The sequence below is a fragment of the Schistocerca gregaria genome, chromosome 6 (genome assembly GCF_023897955.1).
Source record: "Schistocerca gregaria isolate iqSchGreg1 chromosome 6, iqSchGreg1.2, whole genome shotgun sequence".
NCBI lineage: Eukaryota > Metazoa > Arthropoda > Insecta > Orthoptera > Acrididae > Schistocerca > Schistocerca gregaria.
In genome coordinates this window covers 284,710,794-284,734,022 of record NC_064925.1, presented here as the reverse complement: position 1 = coordinate 284,734,022, position 23,229 = coordinate 284,710,794, and the positions used below count along the sequence as shown (strand labels likewise).

The 23,229-nt window shown below is 39.7% G+C and overlaps 2 protein-coding genes across 9 annotated transcripts in view; one reads left to right on the top strand and one right to left on the bottom strand.

Annotated features, from left to right (window-relative positions):
• LOC126277951 (uncharacterized) overlaps window positions 1–14,011 on the top strand; it is a 183,826-nt gene extending 169,815 nt beyond the window's left edge. For all 5 annotated transcript variants that reach the window (XM_049977549.1, XM_049977554.1, XM_049977550.1 and 2 more), the window contains one exon: window positions 12,271–14,011. In XM_049977549.1, coding sequence (XP_049833506.1) covers window positions 12,271–12,386 — 116 coding nt within the window. In that variant the 3' untranslated portion in view covers window positions 12,387–14,011. The remainder of the gene's footprint in view (window positions 1–12,270) is intronic.
• Window positions 14,008–23,229, bottom strand: part of LOC126277952 (tetratricopeptide repeat protein 12-like) — a 101,721-nt gene continuing 92,499 nt past the window's right edge. For all 4 annotated transcript variants that reach the window (XM_049977555.1, XM_049977557.1, XM_049977559.1 and 1 more), the window contains one exon: window positions 14,008–14,256. In XM_049977555.1, the coding sequence (XP_049833512.1) occupies window positions 14,228–14,256 (29 nt within the window). In that variant the 3' untranslated portion in view covers window positions 14,008–14,227. The remainder of the gene's footprint in view (window positions 14,257–23,229) is intronic.

The following is a 23,229-nucleotide window of genomic DNA, read 5'->3' as shown; positions in this document are numbered from 1 at the left end:
CTACATCCCTTTACACAAACATCCCACACACCCATGGTCTCTCTGCCCTTGAGCACTACCTCTCCCAACGCCCACCCGAAGATCTTCCAAAAACCTCGTTCCTTATCACACTTACCAACTTCATCCTCACCCATAATTATTTCACTTTTGAAGGCCAGACCTACAAACAAATCAGGGGAACTGCCATGGGAACCAGGATGGCTCCATCCTATGCCAACCTCTTCATGGGCCGCATGGAGGAGGCTTTCCTGAAGACCCAACAGCTGCTTCCCCTGGCCTGGTATAGGTTTATAGATGACATCTTTGTGGTCTGGACTCATGGTGAAGAAACACTCCTTAATTTCCTCCATAACCTCAACTCCTTTTCTAATCTGAATTTCACCTGGTCCTTCTCCAAAACCAAAGCCACCTTCCTGGATGTAGACCTTCATCTTGTTGAAGCTCACATCCACACCTCTGTCCATATCAAACCCAACAACAAACAACAGTACCTTCACTTTGATAGCTGCCATCCATTCCACATCAAACGCTCCCTTCCCTACAGCCTAGGTATTCGTGGCAAACGTATCTGCTCCAGTGACGAATCCCTCAACAATTACACCAATAACCTGACCAGTGCTTTCCTCTCCCGCAACTATCCTGCAGACCTTGTCCACAAACAGATCTCCCGAGCAATACATTCCTCCCCGTCCAACAACAATGTTCCTACCCTCAGACCACACAGAAGCATCCCCCTTGTCACCCAATATTATCCTGGCCTCGAATACATCAATAAATTACTCCGCCAGGGATATGACTTTCTCAAGTCAACCCCTGAAATGAGATCATCCCTTGACAAAATTCTCCCCACACCACCCAGAGTTGCCTTTCATCATCCCCCTAACCTCCGTAACATCCTTGTTAAACCCTGCAATATTCCCAGACTACCTTCTCTACCCAGCGGTTCCTACCCCTGTAACCGACCCCGCTGCAAAACCTGCCCCATGCATCCCCCCACAACCACCTACTCCAGCCCCGCTACTAGGAAAACATACACAATTCAAGGCAGGGCCACGTGTGAGACTACACATGTCATTTATCAGCTGACATGCCTGCACTGCACAGCCTTTTACATTGGTATGACAACAACTAAACTGGCTGAGCGTATGAACGGACACAGACGAACTGTCCGCCTAGGAGATGTCCAATACCCAGTAGCGGAGCATGCCCTCCAGCATAATTCTAGGGACCTAGGAACCTGCTACACTGTATGTGCCATTTGGCTTCTCCCACCCAACACCAGTCCCTCTGAACTGCGGAGATGGGAACTTGCACTCCAGCACATCCTTTCATCCCGCCATCCCCCTGGACTGAACCTACGTTAAACAATCTCACTCCCATTTACTTTTCAGTCTTCTCCTCTTTCCCTTTCCTCTTTAGCCATTCATGCATCTTTCCATCCTACATCTTTATACTATACACCTCTTTACTTCTGTATGCATCCTCTTTGGTTTGAAGCTGGCACAGTACCTGCAGTAGAATATCTTTGGCTTCCCTCAGACAACCATGCCTCCATCCTTGCTACCTTCCCTGTTTTCCTTTCCCTGTTGCTTCATAACCTGGGTTGTGAGTAACTAAATCCACTTTCCCTTCTTCCCTTTCTTTCCCCTCTCTCCTCCCTGATGAAGGAACATTTATTCCGAAAGCTAGGAACTTAAAGTTTCACATGCTATATATTACCCATTATTACAATTACATGGTTGTTTTAAAGTTACTATAGAAAAAGAAACTTGGTTTACATTCATAAAAGTTTCTATCTCATCCCACAGTTTCGCAGCAAACCACTTGTAATGGATAATTCCACCAGATATTGGCTGGGATAGCTCATGATAAAAAATCGAATATATTTTGATGCAGTCTTCTCAGGATCTAGTTTCTTCTTCTCTCTTGATAAGATAAGAGCTGTTTTGAGTTTCTTGATCAAAATATTGACCTGATAACAAAAGAAAATTGAGTGTTCCTGCACAGGCACTCAATCCTGTGGCTTTCTGCTGCACAACCACTGCCTGGAAACTGCACTAACATAAATGGCTCATTACTTGCCCAACCCGTGTCAAAATACTATTTTTTCTTAACACATGGCCATCTGGAGGAGTCACTTTCATTTCTGGTCAAGCTCTGCACATACCATAAATACGCACAAAATCAGTGGTGCTGAGTTGGAGTGGTCCCATAGTTAGTGTCATTTGTGATTGGTTTGGTTTCAGGCCCCATAGCATTCCGTCTAACTAGGGCTGAAACATAGCCAACACATTCTTCAATCCAAAAGGCATTCGGCAGTATTGGCAGTGACTGTGTGGAACAGTAACTGCAGTCTTAGGTCGAATCTCTGGTAATACCTCCAACTGATGGTACCCACTTCGCAAATCTGTTTTTGTAAACTAATGCCATTATTCAAGGTTCTCTAAAGTTTTGTGGTGTTTGGCATTTGGTGAGCATCCATGGCCATACCAGTAGCCGCAACAGAATATGTAGGCCTTACTGCTATCTGAGCTTTTCTCAGTACAGTTGCTATTGGTGCTGCTTCCTCCACCCCCTACCTCCCTGCCCTTCCAAGGGATCTCTTTTTATAGGCACATCTCAGAACTGTTGATGTATATTCTCCCATCACCTGTTGGAGCTGATGTGGAACTCATCACGGTTTCCTGTACACCAGGATTCATTCCCAGAGGGAATCCATGCTGCATTATCGTCATATTTGTCCATAGACCAGGAGTGTTAAATTAGCCTACATATTTCTGTAATAACTTTTCATCTCCTCTATATAATTTCATTGCAAAGGTGATACCTTTCCTGAAGATAGTTCCGAATTAAAGTACTTTATATTGAAATCTCTATCCAACCCTTCATACTTCAGCTCTTGATGTTTGGTTGTCAGTTCACCTCGTGATAGCTCCAGTTCCGTTGACTGAATATTGAGTATACTGGTGGACATTATCTGTCTTTCAGCAACAACCAGAAAAGGTTGAGTAGCGGAAAAAATATGTGTAGTTGCAAATTTTTGTACAGTAGTACGAGGGAGTTCATGAAAAACGTACTCACAGCTGAGGTGTGAGTGTGGGGGGTGGGAGGGAGGGGATCTTTCCCAGTACAAAGTTAAACCAAATTAAATCTCATACAAAAAAGGTCCTTTCCATTTTTTTTTAAGTTAGTTTCTGCATTGCTGGAGATGAGAAAATTGTAGATTATTAAAAACAGTGTTTTAATGGCATAAAATCAATGTCTATTTTTAAAGGAAGTGGGTTAAGAACAAATGTTAAATGTATGTTTGACGTCTAGGAGCAGTAGAGTCATAGTAACTGAGAAAGTGTGTTCTGGGAGTGAAACAGGGTGGAGGATAATGGGATGAAGGGTACACACATGAAGGAAAACAAGTCGTCAAATTGTGATCATGCACTACATCTTAGGTCTTCAAACTGAAGAGCGAGCAGACAATTCCTCGTTCAGTCTACCCCACTGTGTCACAAAAAACTACTACAGGGTATTTGACAAAGTTGTACCGATCCTTCCGCAGCTCGCATTGTAGATCACTTGCAACACAGTTCCCAAAAATGTCAGGTGATGTTTATTTTGTACGGTATGTGCTGATACTAATGGAATACAAATATGAATTACTAATAATACTGACACAAGAAGCACATATGGACAGATTTTACATATATCTTCGCACTCTCTTCTACACTGCTAGAGGGGTCTTAGTCATCCTGAACGTCAGGTGTAGTGTTCATCTGGGTATGGTGGTTTCTCCCACCATCATTTGCTTATGTAAGTAGACAAAATATTTTCATTCAACCCATGTTTATATAGTGGAGTTATTTTCAGTTTATTAATGGAATGCTTATTTACAGCCAAGTAGTGAGATTTTGTGTAATTTTGAAGTGTGATGATGTTGGTGACCTATGTAGGAATGTGGTTGGATTGATAAATGTGGCACCTTCCTTGTAACTGTTTATCATTCAAAGTGTGTTATAAAGCCATGTAACAGTATTATACTCACTTGGCAGTGAATTAATGAATGACAAGAAAGGTACCACACTTCTCTCACCATTAATAGTATTACTGGTAGACTGCATAAATTTCTTCCATCTGAAACTGGTGGCATTCGTAGAGTGTGCTACATTGAGTGGTGTCACATACCAGACATCCACAGTAAATCTTGCGATATCTTATTAGCAGGAGGTCTGATGGAATGAGACTGATCATGTTCAAGCCTTGAAGAATAATCTGCTGCAATGCTTTGCTTACCTTATGTTGAAATATTTGAAGTGTCATAACACCTAGGTGAGAGGGCACCATTATAAGCCTCTGGGCCTCTTTGAATGTTGAGATTATGCATCTGATACTCCTATTGCTATTAAAAGTATTCCAGCTATTGTTAATGGAGGCAGTGAAATCCACATTATAAAATTTATATTTACAACATGTTACACTTGGTGCAGGCTCTACAGTGTGGCAGACAGCTGACAGCTGCAGATGCTGAGCTTTTTTACATTATAGCTCACTTAATAACTGAAAATAAATACTCATGTAATATACTGCAAATAGCTGCAATATAGAAACACAAGCGCAAAGAACTTATTTTGCCTACTCGCATAAGAGAGCTGGACAAAGGATACTAGAGTGATTTAGTCTGTAGACTGAAAAGTGAACAGTGCCCATTGTGGGAGTAGTTGTCTTTCCTAGAACAACATTACACCTGCCATACATGATGGCTAAGAATCAGTTATCCCTCCAGTAGTGTTGAACAGTGTACAGATATTAAAGACCAAAACGTCGAGGTATGAAAGGGCAGTATAACTTTGTGAAACTCCATATTGTTGCTTCTTATGATAAAGTGGGGTAGAAAGAGTGGGGAGTCACTTATTCACTCTTAAGTCTTACAAATGAAGGAAGTGCATGACCACAACCTAGTGACTTTCCATCCTTCACGCTCACTTCTTCCTTCCACCCTCATCTTTTCTCCTTGTACTTCCCCAGATCAAAATTTATACCTTAATATGGCTCTAGTGCACTTTGATGTGGTATACACATTAAAAATTTGTTTTAACCCACTTAACAATAAACATTAACTTCATACTATTAAAAAACAATTTTTAATAATCTGACATATTTCCATCCCCTGCAATGTGGAAACTATTAGCCCCAGAGAAAAAATTAATAGGATTTTTTTTTTTTTTTAGGAAATTTAATGAAGTGTAATTTTAAACTGGAAACACTTTTGCTAGAAGCTGCAGTTTAATTATTAAAAAGGGAGGGGGACTCTAAATAACCCACCCTCACACTTACACCCCACCAGTCCGAATTTTTTGTATGCTGTTTATGGAACTTCCTCCTATGACTGGACAAAAATTTGGTACTAGACAAATTTTTCTCATAATTTTCCTTCATTGACTGGACTACTTGTCTAGGTCCTCATATTCTGCCAATTTTTTTGTTATACACAAAGTATTAATTGGCACATCTGCATTTACATCTGCTCATACTAGCTTCCTTGTACCTTCTGGTACCCTATCCCAAGCCACATTTCTATCAGTATTAGGCAGCCCAGCTCTACTATTTTGGCAATATCTTTACTCACAAAATCCAGAAAAAGTAAGACAGTGCAGCTACTGCCAACTCAAGAAGTATTTCCACACAAGCCCAGAAGTATTTCCCTCCCACTCTGACCCTTCTCCACTTAGTCTACAATGAAAATGATTCAAATTCCTTATCCCAACTACACCCTGAGTTGCTACAGATACGTGTGATCGGTGCGAGACCTTCCGCGACCACCTTGTACCCGTGGAATCCTGCACCGCCTTTCCCGTTCGGAGAGTAAAATTCACTTATACCTCCCACACTGAGGTTTCCTACAGTCTTGTTGATTGTGACCAGTCTGACTACATCTATGCAATCCTTTCATATGTCTAGTCACCACATCTATTTCTCCTAAAACTGTCACAATTGTCACAACTTCATTTAATGACTTTAGAAAATCTATCTGCATTTTACAGGACATTAAACTGGCAAAACCTACAAGAATGCCTTTGACACACTCTGCTCTGTCTCTTGAGGAATGGCCATGTTGGCATTGTCATTAGACCTCACGAGTATTAATATTGAACTTCCTAATTCAGTCAACAAATCTTTCCATGGACTCTCCTTGCTTCTGAGTTACACTATTGAGATGCTCATGATAATACCTAGAGGTACTTTTCTCCTGTATTGTTCCAACAGTCCTTCCTGCAAGTTCTGGGAGGAACAAGTATTTCCAGAGTTTCTCATGGCACATCACATACGCCCTTGCACATCATGTTAACTTCAACCAAGCTATACTCAATAATTGTTCATTGTTCCATTTCCCCTATCTTTGCACCCATAAGTAAATTACCTACAAAAGTCCAAATATTTTCCCCTATTTCTTATGAAAAAGTAATCACTAAAGATGCTGTGGTAGCATCTAGGACAGATATGGACATTCCAGGAGGTGACTGTTTCTTTCTCTCCACCTGTAACTTTTAAACTTTAGTTTGTGATTCTGCATTATCAGCTCATATCTGAACAATCTGATCAAACAAGTGTTGAATTGCTTCTTCAGTGACCAATACCATTTTGATCGCCATCTATCACTACAGGAAGAAAAAAAATTGCGAAGTGTAAAAAAGATAATGCTTAAAGTCAGCACTTACTTGTATCCCTCTGCGAAACACCACTGCTGAAATGCTGCTGCCATTGCTTCCCCTTGTTGATGTGGATGTCAGACATCCATTGTAGCCTCCAACATTACTTTTTACACCTAATATAGGGGTGCTGGGTTCTCTGGTGGAGGAGGTGGGTGTTCAGCAGAAGTCACAGACAGCTCAAAGATAGATCAATTGCTTGTTTATTTTTACAATACTTCATTACAGAAGACTTGTGGGCTTCTAGTCCACAGGGCACGATGTGTGTGTGAGACATCAGCGCCCACTAAACTGATCTTGGCTTGGATGAAGGCTGCCTTGCTAGGCTGTAAGCAAGGTGGGCTGCCTCAGCATGTGGCGAATGTCTGGTTGTTGGAAACCCAGGCAAGCAGTCTTATCCAGGTGGTGGTTGAACAATGGCAGCCTCATGGTAGAAGCCCCCAGTACAGGGGATGCCAGCCAGTTCGACAACTCACCAATTGAATGTCCCAGCTTGGCTAGGTGGCTAGTATTTATACAAGAGAGGGTGGGCTTATTGAACAGGACATCAAAAGTGTCACATACACCACATGCTGAAATGCTGCCAAAGCATCCCTGGTTACGGCAAAACTGTTACTGTCATTGACCAAACTGGATGCTGGTGTACTGAGACAGCAGTGTGTTGAAATGAATGCTGCTCCAGATGGTTATGGCAACAAGCCTTTGCCTTGGCTTGTACTGCTATGTCACACTTTGCAGATATTGTTTTGTTTTAACTGTGCATCTAGGTGTATGATTGAATCACAACTTAGGTTTAAGAGTCATCAGTTAGCTTCTTGTCAATGTAGTACCTCTTTTGTAACGATTCAGCTTTCTGTAGCGTAGCCCAAGAGAACAGAAACACATACACCATACCCCTTGACCTACCAATACTCAGTACATGCTGTGCTTTAACAACTCGCCCATCTGACATTGTGAGGAGGGCAACAGTATGTGTTGCATGATAGTCTACATGTATCCTGCAGTCCTCAACAAACATCAGAGGTGTACAGTCCTTGCAGGATGTAATGGTACACAATGTGTGGAATTAGTCATATCTTGTACAGCATTTCTCAAACTATGTTCTGCGGGAAGTGAATAAGTGCTCCACAAAAAACTATTAATAGCATGGCAGGTTTGTTGTTCTTTTTATGATATTAATTACTTTTTAAAGTTCATTGTGATTTCTGTGTTAGCAGTTATAACTTAAAATTAATAACTGAATAAAACAAGCTTTGAGAATATTATGAAATTGTTACTTGCTATATAATGGAGATGTTGATTCACAGATAGGCGCAACAAAAAGACTGCCAAACAAGTAAGCTTTCGGCCAATGGCCTACTTCTGACTTAGGCAAAACACACGCACGACTCAAACACACATGACCACTGTCTACAGCTGTCGAAGACAGACAAAGGGACTTGAAGACCATTTGCAGCCATTCATATACTTTGTTCCCAAATAACAGAATTTATGTGGATAACAATGAGCCATGTCACCATGCCACAATTGTTCATGGTTGGTTTTAAGAACTTTCTGGACAGTTCAAGCAAATGATTTGGCCACACAGATCACCATACTTGAACCCCATCAAACATGTATGAGACATAATCAAGAGGTCAATTCATGCACAAAATCCTGCACTGGCAACTCTTTCGCAGTTATGGATGGCTGTAGAGGTAGCATGGCTCAGTATCTCTGCAGAGAACTTCCAGTCACTTGTTGAGTCATGCCACATCAAGTAGCTGCATTGCACTGGGCAAAAGGAGGTCCGAGGTAATATTCGGAGGTATCCCATGACTTTTGTCACCTCAGTGTATATTGTATCCAAGTCACTGATCCAGGTTATCTTCTACATGTTTTCCTTCAGTCAAGGCATGGTTCTCTGAAAGCTGCCACTGGTTTCCTGCCTCAGCCATGCTCTGCGTCTGAGTAATTTCTGTTCTTCTTTTTATTTATTATTTGGGTGATAAAAATGTCACTGTAATTCTTTCTCAGTCATTTCTGTTAACTCTGTTCCATGTGTGGCAGAACAAACTCCACCCTGCACATCAAACAGTAACAAAAGGATACTTAATAAAAGTTTTCTAAGTTAATGAGAATTATCTGCTGCCCACTTCTGAGAGTTTTGTTTGTTTTTCGAGTGCCCCCATATGGATAAAATGTGGTTTGTTGCAAGACAACTCCACATCTGCATAAGGGAGTGTTGCTCTCCTCTTACACAGAAAAAGCTCATCAGGTTTGCCACTAGCTCCACTTAGTTCTGTACTAACGTTTTTGGAGTGCATCTTGAGGTCCTTGTGCAGCATTACTATCACATTTCATTGGAAATTCCAAGGGTAGAGCATTAGAAGACCCTGGAAATCATTTTATTTGTGCCCCTACCATCTCGATTCTTCATAGAACCAGTGGCTTTCATTGTAATAACTCCTCTTCTAAACTAGCAGCAAGAATGTGTTACTGTTAAGAACAAGAGAGATACTGAGATGCGTCAAAGTATAAAAATCCAATACGTTTGCAATATCAGTACACTTTGTTCAATATTTATCCAGTGAGCAGTTTCATGTCTGTAATGGAACTGTGGATGGACGGTTAAAAAAAAATTAAAAAAATTACAATCGCAGTAATCTATTTACTGGTCTTAAAAAGTTTATAGCCACAAATCAATTTTAGAGTAGACGGAAGTCAGAGGGTGCCAAATTGGACGAATGTTCATCAGTTTCCTATTGTCAAGGCATCCTTGTGGTCAGGTACAATGAAAGAGCAACTGAAACAGTTTTACGAAAAACCTTACAAATGTTCAAGGTGAGCATTATTTGTCACATGGCACACATCAAGTCTATAGCAGAGTTCTTCCCAAATGTTGATAAGTGTGTCTTCAGTGACTGTAGCAACAGCTGCTTCAATCCAGTTTCTTAATTCAGGGAGATCTGCTGGTAGTGGAGGCACGTACACACAATCGTTGATGATGCACCATAGGAAAAAATTGCATGGTGTTAGGTCGGGTGAACGTGGAGGCCATGCAAAGCAAGCCCTGTCATTGGGCCCCTTGCGGCCTCTCCAGCACTTGGGTACTTTGCTGTGCCAGGGAACATTTATAAGGTTCTTGGTAAAACTGTTTGAGTTGCTCTTTCATTTGACATATCATTTATAACTGTAAGTTTAATGTAATCAATATTATAAAACACTCTGTATACTTTTCATCTTTACCAAAGTATCTTCTCACATATTGTATGCTAAGCTTCTCCAGGAAACTTGCTGGATGTTTACTAATTAATGGTTACCTGGCAAAGAATAAGACAATAAAAACAACTTTTGCTAATAAGAAAGCACCACCTTTGCGTTTTTTGGTTCTGGAACCACTGGTGTGCTTCATTATGTCTTTCTGTAAATATCCACGTTGTTAACTACTGAAAAGGAGGACTTTTGTCCGAATTTTTGTTGGTGATTAACTGTGCATAACAGCATTGTTAAGTTCCTACCATTATCAAGAAGAGAGACACAACACAATTCTTTGAAAAAACTACATAAATAGAACTCTTCAAATTGAGCTGATACTTCACCTTAGTTATTTTGCAACATTTATCAACAGTTCTTTGATATCAAAACAATTTTTAAAAGGGCACGGCCGACTTCCTTCCCCATCCTTCCCTAATCCAATGAGACCTATGACCTTGCTGTCTGGCCTTGTTCCCTAACCAACCCAACCCAAAACAATCTTCGTGCCTAGTGAAAAAAATTTTCCTATCCTTGAAAAAAATTTTCCTATCCTCAAATGATTAAATAAGTTCATGAGATAAAATTTCTGTTAATATACTCTACCCACCCTTGCTTTGAGTTGGGTTAAAAATATTACAAAATTCTTAATTTATTTCAATGTTTCAGTAATACTGTAAAAGCATATTTTGTCTTTTGTTCACACTCAGTCCCAACATCTCGAAGTAAAACACTTATTATTACTGTGAACTTCATCTGTATTATATTCTTGCATAACTGTACATGTTTAATAAATTTTATTGAAGTCTGTGTCAGATATGTTGCATACAATTGATGTTTTAGTGACACACAGTCTGTTGTTGAAAATTGCCAACAAGGATGTGAAGAAACAAAACTGCTATGCTCCCTTGCAGACCTACATCAAACTTCCTCTGTGTTTGTTTATTTTTTTAACTGAAATAGTTGTTTCTTGCTGCAGTCTATATTTATTTTTGTATCACATTTGTTTTGCCTTTTACATTCAGGCACCTTCAGTAGATTTAATCTCAGATAATACAATTTTGTGTTTGTGTGCAAAACTTTTAGATTGCAACACATAGTCATAAAGTAAGATTACTGTGACCGTAACGGATTGTGGTTTTTTGAGGGTTCACAACACTGATTGGTAGAAGAGGAACCCAGATCAGAGTGAGCACCGCAGGAACATGATAGTACGTAAACTCGTATTGTAGTGTCCTGCTGTGTGAAGGATGCCTGTAAGAAATCCCTCCCAAGTGTGAGCCACATGCTGTTATTTGCTTCCTACTTGTCAAAAGAATAACACCTACCAAAATCTCTTTGCAAATCAAAATGGTTTACAGCTAAGGTGTTACAAACAGAACAAGTATGTTTAAGTGGTGTAGAGAATTTATTGCAGGCAGAAGGATTTTTAAAGACTGTTAGTTGACAGTGGATGAAATATCTCTTAAAAGACACTCACAGAAACACTGGGACACAGGAAACTGTACACAAGAGAAGTCCCAAAACAGCTGACAGAGTGGCACAAGAAAAATTGGTTCAGTAATGCCTGTCAGTTTCCTGGACAATTTGAACTGGAAGGTGAAGATTGTACGAGATGAAATGTGGATGGCTCCATACATGCCTGAGACAAAAGACAATCGTCACAGTCATGTCATACCAGCTCATCAACAAAAAGATTCAAAACCAAAATTTTGGACAAAATTATCACAGCTTCTTTGTGTTTGGACCAAATAGGCATCATTGTGGTCAAAATTCTGCCTCAGTGGGAGACCACCAATGCACAATAATATTTGAGACCCTAAAAAACTCAAAACAAGCATTCAGAATAAAAGAAGGAGAATGCATATGAGAGGAGTGTGCTTGTTGCATGACAGTGCTGGTCCTTGTACAGCTGTAGCTGCCAAGGTGCACTTGGACTCATTTAGTTGGGATGTTGTGAGCCAACTCTGCATTGCCCTGACTTGACACCTTCAGATTATAATCCTTTCACCTCCCTGAAGGAGCTGGTGGGAGAATTGTTTGAGGAGGCCATAAAGAAGCTTGTGCTATGGCTCACCACATACATTGAACAGTATGGTGATTATGTGGGAAAATTGTCAATAAGTGTATCAAAAATATCCTTTAATGTTACTTCAAACATACTTTTTCTTAAAAAAAAAAATCTAGGACACTTATGAGAGGCAGAGAAAAACACTTCTGGCTTTCAGTTAAAAAAAAAAAAATGAGTGTCCCCTGTCAGTGGTGTCTTTCAGATAATGATGTGTACTGTAGTTTCATTTTAATGCATTCCATTAGCTCTTTTGTTTCTTTCTTCCAGGTGTCTCTCTTGAATTGGGTGTTCCAAAGATGATGCTATCAGAAGAAAGTCCTAAACCAAATATTGAACAGTTGATTCTGGAACTAGACTCATCAGTGGATCAAGATTGGCCTTAGTGTTGGCAAGGCTTTGTTTAATCTATTAATTTCAGGGTTACGGCTGTGTTCCAAGTATTACAGATTATTGTTAAAAAAAGTGAATTTTGGAATGTTATGGTAAATGAGTACATATAAACTTGTTATTACATTTCATGCTGAGTTTTACATGTTTTCTCATTTCGTTTGTAGCATTTTTGTGTAGTGTTGACATATAGTTTTACTGAGGCTTAAACTTAAAAGTACTGATAGTGGTCAGAACCTCAAAGTATGGATGTGTAATTTTTATCTGAAAGTATGACTGGTTGGTTCACTTTTTTAATTAAATATTGTAGAATATTTGTTCAGATTGGTGAGTGTAATAGATGACGTTTTATAATGTGATTGTCAAATGTGGGTGTTAAGAGGCATACTCTGTAATGCTGTTAGATAATTTTAGAAGTGCCTCTAGTCCCTGTATGTATTATTTTTAATCCTGAATGGCAGAGTCATGGCCTCTGCTCATTTATGGTGTTACTGTGTGACTGAAAGAGATCTCTCTCAATATTTATGTAAAGGCTGGCATTCTGCCTTACTGCCTGTCCAGGAGTGCTGCTGATGTCAGTGTGTTTAATATTTGTATAAATTTATTGACATATTTGTGCCAGGAACTACATAAAAACTGTTATCAAGAAACTGGTGTAGTATGTTGCTGTCAGTGTCTGGGCATGTATTTCAGTAATTGTTGACAAGGGACATTTAATTAAATGCTAAAAGCTTAGAAGAATATTCCACAGTACTTCAAAGCATTGGAATGTATGTGCACATATAAGAATTGATATAGAGAGAAAGATTAATTTGCTAGTGAAATTGTATGCGCAGAATGTGAAATTGTAAAGGTAAGGTAGTGTATGTCTGTAGTTCGTTATTTTCTTTTGTTTAAAGCCATCAAGAAAAAGTAATTGAATGGAGAAATATTATGAGTATTGCATCTAAAGAAGCTGCCACAAGTTTCTTCAGCTTATTTTCCACACTTCTCTAAAAATATAATACCTTGAAGTATCTCCTTTAGGAGGAAAATATTTATTCTAAATGTCAGTTAATATTTATTCAAGAAACTTTTAATCGAAAGTTTCTCTAATTACAGCACTGTTACAGATTGTCATACTGAATGTCTATCAGATCTTCAGAAATGTGTGGCGGTGTGCATTTACCAGTTAACAGCTTTCTGGCAAACAGTTTTCATAATACATGCTAGTATGATCTTAATGAGCTCTGACCAGTGCTGGCCAAATGTACAGTCATCTTGTTCACGCTGGAAAGTTGTAAATATAAACTGTGCGCTTATATGAGTAGTGCTCCATACTGTCCATAAGGGAGCCATTTGACATTTCACAAGACCAAAGAACTAATGAAGTGTTTCATGTGGCTGTTTAATCATGCAGCATCTACAGTTGTTCCATATGAGACTGCAGAATAGCTGAATATCTGTAAAGAGTACCTGTTAATTATCTTGACTTTTTGTTATTTTCTTTTTCAAAATTACAAGTTTTCCTACTGTTTGTATTATATATATAGCAGATGTGTCTTGCTCAGAGATGACAAGGTCTATGTTCTCTCTGAAGCTTTTTAATGTTTTATAAAAAAATAAAATAACATTACATGTATTTTCGTAGCTTTTTACTTACTCCCATTACAACAATTATATATTAAATAATGTGATGGTTTAAGTTTCAGTAATAACTTACATGGTCAAAATAAGTTAAAAGCTCCAAGTGTTGTCCAGTGAGATGTTCAAGATACATTAAGCTCTGGCTTAATTTACCGCTCTTGTTGTTTTTTATTTTTCACTATGTTCCCTTTATTTTTTGGAAGTCCTATGTTTAGTGTTCATTCCATGACTCCATATATTCTGAAACAAGCAATATTCAATGTGAAGAATATACCAAACAGATCTGCTGTGTGCATTCTAGTCATGATTGTGGTACAAAATCAGTTACAATGGTAAACTGTATCACTCTCCAATTTCATGACAGCAGAGTTCCATTTTTATTCTTTCACCATGATGGGAATCAAAATGAATATGCTTCCTTGAGGCAGATAGAATCAAGCAAGGGAATACATGATAAGTACTGCCCTGGAAAATAGCTAGCTCCTTGTGATTTTCAAGTAGTTTTCTACACAAACTTAATGCAGCATGTAGCTATTTACCCTTCACCACAAATACAGTATTGTATTATCTGTGATCAGGGGCAACCACTCAATTGTCTCTGATTGGTTCATGACACACACAAAAACAAAAGAGCGCAGAGATTAACTTCGAAGAGTGGAGGGGGAGAATCCAAATGGTATTGATACTGCTATAGAAGTCTTCATTTCTGTGGTGTGCAGCATATTCAGAAACCTGGATACTAGAATTCATAGCTGGTCACAGCTTGGTTATACCCAGGGTAGACAGCTGGTGTGTTTCTTCTTCTTCTTCTTCTTCTTCTTCTTCCTCCTCCCTCCCCCCCCCCCCCCCCCCATAGATCAGTATACAGGAACTAAATCATTAAGTGTAGAAATGAAAATTCTGTTTTTCTTAATTTTATGGGAGAAAGAAAGAACTCTTTCATATACACTTAATTAAACCCATTTGTGTGATCAGCTTCTGCATTTTGATTTTGATTGCAATTTCTAAAAATAAAAAAGTAGTTTTTATTACGCTGTTTCTGTACTACAGGGATAACTTTTTTAAAAAAAGAAAAAGGACGGGAGGGGGGAGTTATTAAAAAAAAAAGGACGGGAGGGGGGAAGTTATACTTAAAAACGGAATGCGTAATATGATGAAAGGATAGTTGCTATCACCATGTAGCATAGATGGTGAGTCACAGATAGGCACAACAATAAGGCTGTCAGAAAACGAGCTTTCGCCCAACAAGGCCCTCTTCGAAATTAGACAAAACACACACAAATGCAAGTCGCACACGATCACAATCTCTTGCAGACTGTGAGCAGCAGCACATGATGGGGGAGGCAAATGGATGGTGAGGGTGGGGAGGAGGCAGGGGCGGGCAGGAGGTGGTATGGCAGGGTAGGACTACGGGATGGTGATATGCTGCTTGTGGGAATGTACAGGGATGAGATGGAGAGAAGACAGCAGCTAGGTGCAGTCGGGTGGTTAGATGGAGGGTGGTTTGGAAGGGGGATAGAGGAAAAGGGGAGAAGTAAAAAGACTGAGGGAACATTGGTGGAATAGAGGGCCATGTACTGCTGGAATGGAAACAGGGAGGGGTCTAGATGGGTAAGGACAATGACTAATGAAGGTTGAGGGCTTCGGGAATGTAGGATATATGGCAGGGAGTGTTCCCACGTGCGCAATTCAAAAAAGCTGGTGGTGGTGGGTAGGATCCAGATGGCACAGGCTATGAAGCAGTCACTGAAATTAAGAACATAGTGTTTTGACAGTGTGCTCAGCAACAAGATGGTTCAGATTTTTCATGACAGTGTGAATGTTCATTAGCTTTTTGATTGTCATGCCCACATAGAATTGGGAGTGGTGTATCAATTGTGGAAGAGAGGATTTTGAAGGATACCATGCACAATAAGTAAAGGATACAGAAAAAAATTTGTGGACAAAGTTCTGGATTTTTTTTTAACAGACAAATGATTTAGGGGAACAATTTGAGAAGCCCTCTTAGATTGCTTCTATATGATGTTGTTGTTTACTGTGTAGTAAAGTCATGGGAAAATCAAAATTATTGCAGAATTATTTAGACCAGGTATCAGCGTTATGTGAAAAGATGCATTTGACTGTAAACAACAAAAAATGTCAAAAGTCCTCCACATGAGCACTGCAACAATCTATTACATTTTGTTTACATAATAAATAGCACAATTTAAAGATTATCAATTCAACTATATAGATACAAAGTACAATTGTGAACAACATAAATTGGAACCATCGGACAGAAGATCTTGTGAGGAAAGTGAACCAAGAACTGTATTTTATTGGCAGAATGCTTAGAAGATGTAACAGATCTGCTAAACGGATTATGTACACTACTTTTGTCCACCCTCTTCTGGGATACTGTTGTGTGGTAAGGGATCATTGCCATATTGGATTGACAGAGGACATTGAAGAAAAAAAAAAAAAGAGAGAGAGATCTAATTTTTCCACTTTCGCAAAAATAGGGAAGAGTCAGTCACTGATATGATACACAAGTTGGGATGTCACTCATTAAACCAAAGGCATTTTTTGTTGGAAGGAGATCTTTTTACGAAATTTCAATCACAGCTCTCACGTCCAAATGTGAAAACAATTTGTTGACTCACATCTACATACAGAGAAATGACCATTTTAATAAAAAAAAAAGTGCCATTTACTTAAGTGTGAATTGCAGAGTAGTCGTGTAGATGTATGTTCGGAATTATTTGTATGAATGGAGATTTCTATTTCTGGAAACACCCGAATGATGAAGAGCAACATCTAGGAAAATAGTTAACTGACTTGGAGAAGGGTTAGGTGAAGTGCATTTGGGCCCGGATGTTCAAGTTCTGGAGGAAAGGGCGGTCTATGACCTTGTCATGAGTACAACCAAGCATTGGAATGAAGGTATTAAGTAGTAAGGATTCTTCTTGTAGCTCGTACACAAGTTGTTATAGTGGGTATCAATGACAGTTCAAAATATTTGTTTGTAGGTTGGCATTCACAGGATAAATAACAAAACATCCGAGTGAAATGGTTCTGAGCACTATGGGACTTAACTTCTGAGGTCATCAGTCCCCTAGAACTTAGAACTACTTAAACCTAACACACATCCACGCCCGAGGCAGGATTCGAACCTGCGACCGTAGCGGTCGCGCGGTTCCAGACTGTAGCATCTAGAACCGCTTGGCCACTCCGGCTGGCCCGAGGGAAATGATCATCAGTTTTCAACTACTTTGTCTCGACCCCTGGTGGTCCATCACTTTCTTCTTAATGCTGCATATAATTCAGGATCTGAAATTTGCCCCTTTGTCTCCTCTTCCATTCCACATACCTCTATAAAACAGTATTTTTAAGCCTCTCTTTTCTTAATATATCCAGTTTCTTTTTATTAGATTCTACACAGAGTACGCAAAAGAGCTTGCCCCCCTTCTAACAGCCGTGTACCGCAAGTCTCTAGAGGAACGGAAGGTTCCAAATGATTGGAAAAGAGCACAGGTAGACCCAGTCTTCAAGAAGGGTCGTCAAGCAGATGTGCAAAACTATAGACCTATATCTCTGACATTGATCTGTTGTAGAATTTTAGAACATATTTTTTGCTCGCGTATCATGTCATTTCTGGAAACCCAGAATCTACTGTGTAGGAATCAACATGGATTCCGGAAACAGCAATCGTGCGAGACCCAACTTGCTTTATTTGTTCATGAGACCCAGAAAATATTAAATACAGGCTCCCAGGTACATGCCATTTTCCTTGACTTCCGGAAGGCATTCGATACAGTTCCTCACTGTTGCCAGATAAACAAAGTAAGAGCCTACAGAATATCAGACCAGCTGTGGGGCTGGATTGAAGAGTTTTTAGCAAACAGAATACAGCATGTTGTTATCAATGGAAAGACATCTACAGACGTTAAAGTAACCTCTGGCGTGCCACAGGGGAGTGTTATGGGACCATTGCTTTCCACAATATATATAAATGACCTAGTAGATAGTGTCAGAAGTTCCATGTGGCTTTTCGCGGATGATGCTGTAGTATACAGAGAAGTTGCAGCATTAGAAAATTGCAGCGAAATGCAGGAAGCTCTGCAGCGGATAGGCACTTGGTGCAGGGAGTGGCAACTGAGCCTTAACATAGACAAATGTAATGTCGAATACATAGAAAGAAGGATCCTTTATTGTATGATTATATGATAGCGGAACAAACAATAGTAGCAGTTTCTTCTGTAAAATATCTGGGAGTATGCGTGCAGAACATTTTGAAGTGGAATGATCATATAAAATTAATTGTTAGTAAGGCGGGTGCCAGGTTGAGATTCATTGAGAGAGTCTTTAGAAAATGTAGTCCTTCAACAAAGGAGTTGGCTTACAAAACACTCGTTCGATCTGTACATGAGTATTGCTCATCAGTGTGGGATCCATACCAGGTCGGGTTGACAGAGGAGATAGAGAAGATCCAAAGAAGAGCAGCGCGTTTCGTCGCAGGGTTATCTGGTAAGCGTGATAGCGTTACGGTGATGTTTAGGAAACTCAAGTGGCAGACTCTGCCAGAGAGACACTCTGCATCACGGTGTCCAGGTCTCGAGAGGGTGTGTTTCTCTATGAGGTATAGAATATATTGATTCCACCTACTTATACCTCCCGAGGAGGTCACAAATGTAAAATTAGAGAGATTCGAGCGCGCACGGAGGCTTTCCGGCAGTCGTTCTTCCCGCGAACCATGTGCGACTGGAACAGGAAAGGGAGGGAATGACAGTGGCATGGAAAGTGCCCTCCGCCCCACACCATTGGGTGTCTTGCGGAGTATAAATGTTGATGTAGATTCAGTAATTATCTATGCTCTCCTCAGTACAACCTAGTTTTTCACCTCATTCACATATCACAAGCCCCCATTGTCCACGTTTCAGCACCATGAAGGAGGTTGCTTCGTGCAAACACTTAATCAATCTTTTCCTCGGATCTTTTTTCATATTGTTATGCATAACTCTCATTGTCTTCCAAAATGCATCTTGCACCACGGCTATCAATGTTTTAATTTCTGTGCTGTGCTTCCAATAGCCCTTATCTTTCGTTCATAGCTAGAAGGACCATGGTGCCTGTAAACCCCAGACACTGTAATGGAAGGTAGGAGATGAGGTACTGGTGGAAGTAAAGCTGTGAGGATGTGTTGTGGTCGTGCTTGCTCATGAAAGGCAAAGATCCCAAGATTTTTAGTGTTGGTGTGCCACACAGTTTTAATCTGTCAGGAAGTTTCACCATATTCTTCTTCCTCCAATTTTTGCACCCTTTGCCTCTAGTGGGGAGCAAACAATATAAGGCAATGAGAACCAAAGGACCTAAAGCACAGTGTCATCGGTTTTGAGACTGTAGGGTGTATGTATGCTGCTGCCATCTGTTGAGCCAGCCGGAGTGGCCGAGCGGTTCTAGGTGCTACAGTCTAGAACCGCGCAACCGCTACGGTCACAGGTTTGAAGCCTGCCTCGTGCATGGATGTGTGTGATGTCCTTCAGTTAATTAGGTTTAAGTAGTTCTAAGTTCTAGGGGACTGATGACCTCAGAAGTTAAGTCCCATAGTGCTCAGAGCCATTTTGCCATCTGTTGATCTTATGGTGAACCAGTTTTATCTACATCTGTAAATTTAAATTGTGTCACAAAAGGCTGCCTCAAAGATTTCTCAGATATTAATTTCCATATGGACCCAAAGCACAAAGCATAATTTTGTTTCTCTGCACTGCTCCACTGTTACCTAGGGTTACCAACATAATTAGATGTTTATATCATGTACATAGTATTAGTACTTTGTAAGCGGAGGATCACTGGACCATGAAGTGTTGGAATAGGCCATAATTGTGTACTAACACATTTACTATCTGTTCTGTATGTTCTGATTCAAATTAATTACAAACTGGACAAATGTCAAGAGACACTATTGTCACTAACCTATATATGGAAATTTTGTGAATTAACATTAATCCAGCCATACATTACGAGAGAGAGAGAGAGAGAGAGAGAGAGAGAGAGAGAGTGTGTGTGTGTGTGTGTGTGTGTGTGTGTGTGTGTGTGTGTGTGTGTGAGTGTGAGTGCATATTTTTCACATCTCCTCCTCAACCACTGGACTGATTTCAACTAAACTGGGTACACATATCCATTACTCTCAGGCAACAGTCGCTGTGGTGGGTAAGGACCACTATGTATCATAGTTCAGGGATTATGATATCATCAACAGAGATGCATGAAAAATTGCCATGTTGCACATGATGTTTATAAATTCATTACTTCTTTTCTACTAACTCTTTTCACAACATATTTCACCAACAGTATCCATTTCGCTGAATGTACCTACACAAACATATCACTGCCATTGTATGACACATGGTTCAAGAAATATGACATCATAAACACCAAGATATAAAAAATGTGTTATGCATGAAGCTTTATTAAATGTGTTCCTAGCTACTGAATCACATCTACAGTCAAGCCTACTTCAGGAAATTCGTGATATCTGGCAATGCTTTTGATGGCTTTCAATTGCAAAGCACAAACAGATGTTGGCAAAAACAATAGCTGTCTGTAGAACCATGAAGGTGGTGGTAACATAATGACATTTACAAAATTATGTTGTAGACACTTAAGGCAGCTTTGCTCAGTGTACAGAAACTGTCCAGGATCTCATGTGTTTTAATTTATACAAAATGCATATTTTTTTGTACGACTGATCATAATTTCAAAGGTGTTTTCACTAATACATGGAAATGAAATTTTTTCTTGGTTCTTCTCTACAAACACAGTTCATTTGGTGTTGTTTTTTTTCTAATAGAAAATTGGTAACATGAATACTTGGACAACGTCCAGTTGTCAGATAGATAGTAATAAATATAATCCTCAATATTAATTAAAATAATGCACCCACTTTATGGTATGATGTATTTTTTCAGAGGAAATACAGGATTTTGAGATCCGAGACCAGTCTGTTCTTTGGGCCCTTATGGTTCTCAGTATCGCATATATACTCTCGAAGTACACATTGAAATGAATGGGAGGCAGCAGCAGCAGCAGCTTATCTTACTCCTTTTCCTTATTCAGACCAGTTGGTAATTTCTTCTCTCACCTTCAATTGCCATTTTTTTAATTTGAATACAATGAGTTAGTCACCTGCTCTTCCAGTTGTGTCTTTTTTCACTAATTACATTGTAAGTTTATCTGAATTCACATTAAAAATGCCTTTTCCATCTTTCTAAATACGTGTATAAATGCTGCTTACGGTATGTCTGATTCTCAACTCAGTTCATTAATCAGTGTCCTCCACATCTTTCCTGTAGCTTTTTTATTTTTCCTTCTGTTTTCCATCTTGGAATCATTTTCTGTGAAATCAATTTTTCCTGGTCCTTTGACATACCCTGTAATGTTCCATTTTGCTTCTATGATTCCAGTAACTGTTTCCCTTACTTCTTTGTTTCACAATTTGCTAATAGTTCAGACGACAGTATTTCAGATGTATATTCTTTCTTCAATATTATCTTCTATATGTCCCATTTTTTCACCTCAGCAGCCTTCTTCATTTTTTTCACAAAGATCAATTTCTTCCACACGTTTTAAGGTCACTATTAATATTTGTACCTGATAATGAGTGCACCCACTTGATTCCATTTGCTTGCTTTTTATATCATCAGTATACAATCAGTTTGGTTTCTTGCATTATCCCATGGTGACTTCAAAGTGTAGACCCTCGCAGTGTGATTTTTGAACCATTTATTTACTACTACTAGCTGCCTTTCCCTGCACAAGTCAATAAGCTGTCCACCTCCTTCGTCCATCTTTCCAAGACCATGATTGCCCCGCTTTCTTCCTTTTGTGATGGCTTTCTGAACATGCATCATTATTTTGCAGTAGCTTTGATAATCAATTCTTGTCTGTCATGTTTTATGTCATCCTGTGAGTAGATAAAAATGTTTTGTAGTTTGTACATTTACTTGGATGAACAATATATACTTTTAAGTAGGAATGAGGTAGTGTGTTTGGTATTCGGGCAACGCTTGAAAATGTGGGTATTCCATGGCAGATTGGCCGTACACACGGTGATGTCGTTGTAAGGAAATATAGCATGTGTCTAGTGGCAATAAATAAAAACTGTGGATGTGTCTTTGGATGTAGTAATGGAAGTGGTAGGCAATGGATTAGAGATGCTGATCAACAGAGGCAGAGTATCTTTTTGTGGGAGCTCTGTAATCGGCTACATGTGTGCAACCATAGGGACAGCAACGTAGTTTGTTTTGGCTAGCACGTAAAATGGGGTGTACAAGGGACTGTCAGTGTCTCTCGTGAGACATAGTCAGGTGACAGGTTTTGTAATGGAGATAATATTTTGATGAGGGTAATGTTGGAATAACATTGTAGTCATAAGATGAGGGTGGTTTAATAAGCCTTCTAATAAAGCATGAAAAAGTGTTTGTTTTATAAATAACTGACCTTACTTCTCGGCACAGATTCACTGAAGCACCAAAGAAACTGGTACAGGCATTCATATTCACTACAGACATATGTAAACAGACAGAATATGACGCTGTGGTCTGCAACACCTATATGAGACAACAAGTGTCTGGCACAGTTGTTAGATTGGTTGCTGCTGCTACAATTGCAGGTTATCAAGATTCAGGTGAGTCTGAACGTGGTGTTTTAGTCAGCGCACAAGTGATGGGTCACAGCATCTCCAAGGGTAGCGATGAAGTGGGGATTTTCCCGTACAACCATTTCATGAGTGTACCATGAATATCAGGAATCCATTAAAATATCAAATATCCAACATCGCTGCGGGCAGAAAAAGATTCAGCAGGAACAGGACCAACAATGACTGAAGAGAATAGTTCCACGTGACAGACATGCAACCCTCCCGCAAATTGCTGCAGATTTCAATGCTGGGTCATCCACAAGTGTCAACATGTGAACCATTCAACAAAACATCACATATTGGCTTTCAGGGCTACACTCATGCACCCTTGATGATTGCACAACACAAGGCTTTATGCCTCACCTGGGCCCATCAGCACCGACATTGGACTGTTGATGACTGGAAACATGTTGCCTGGTTGGATGAATCTCGTTTTAAATTGTATTAAGCAGATGGATGTGTACGGGTATGGAGACAACCTCATGAATCCATAGACCCTGCATGTAAGGAGGGGGACTGTTCAAGCTAGTGGAGTG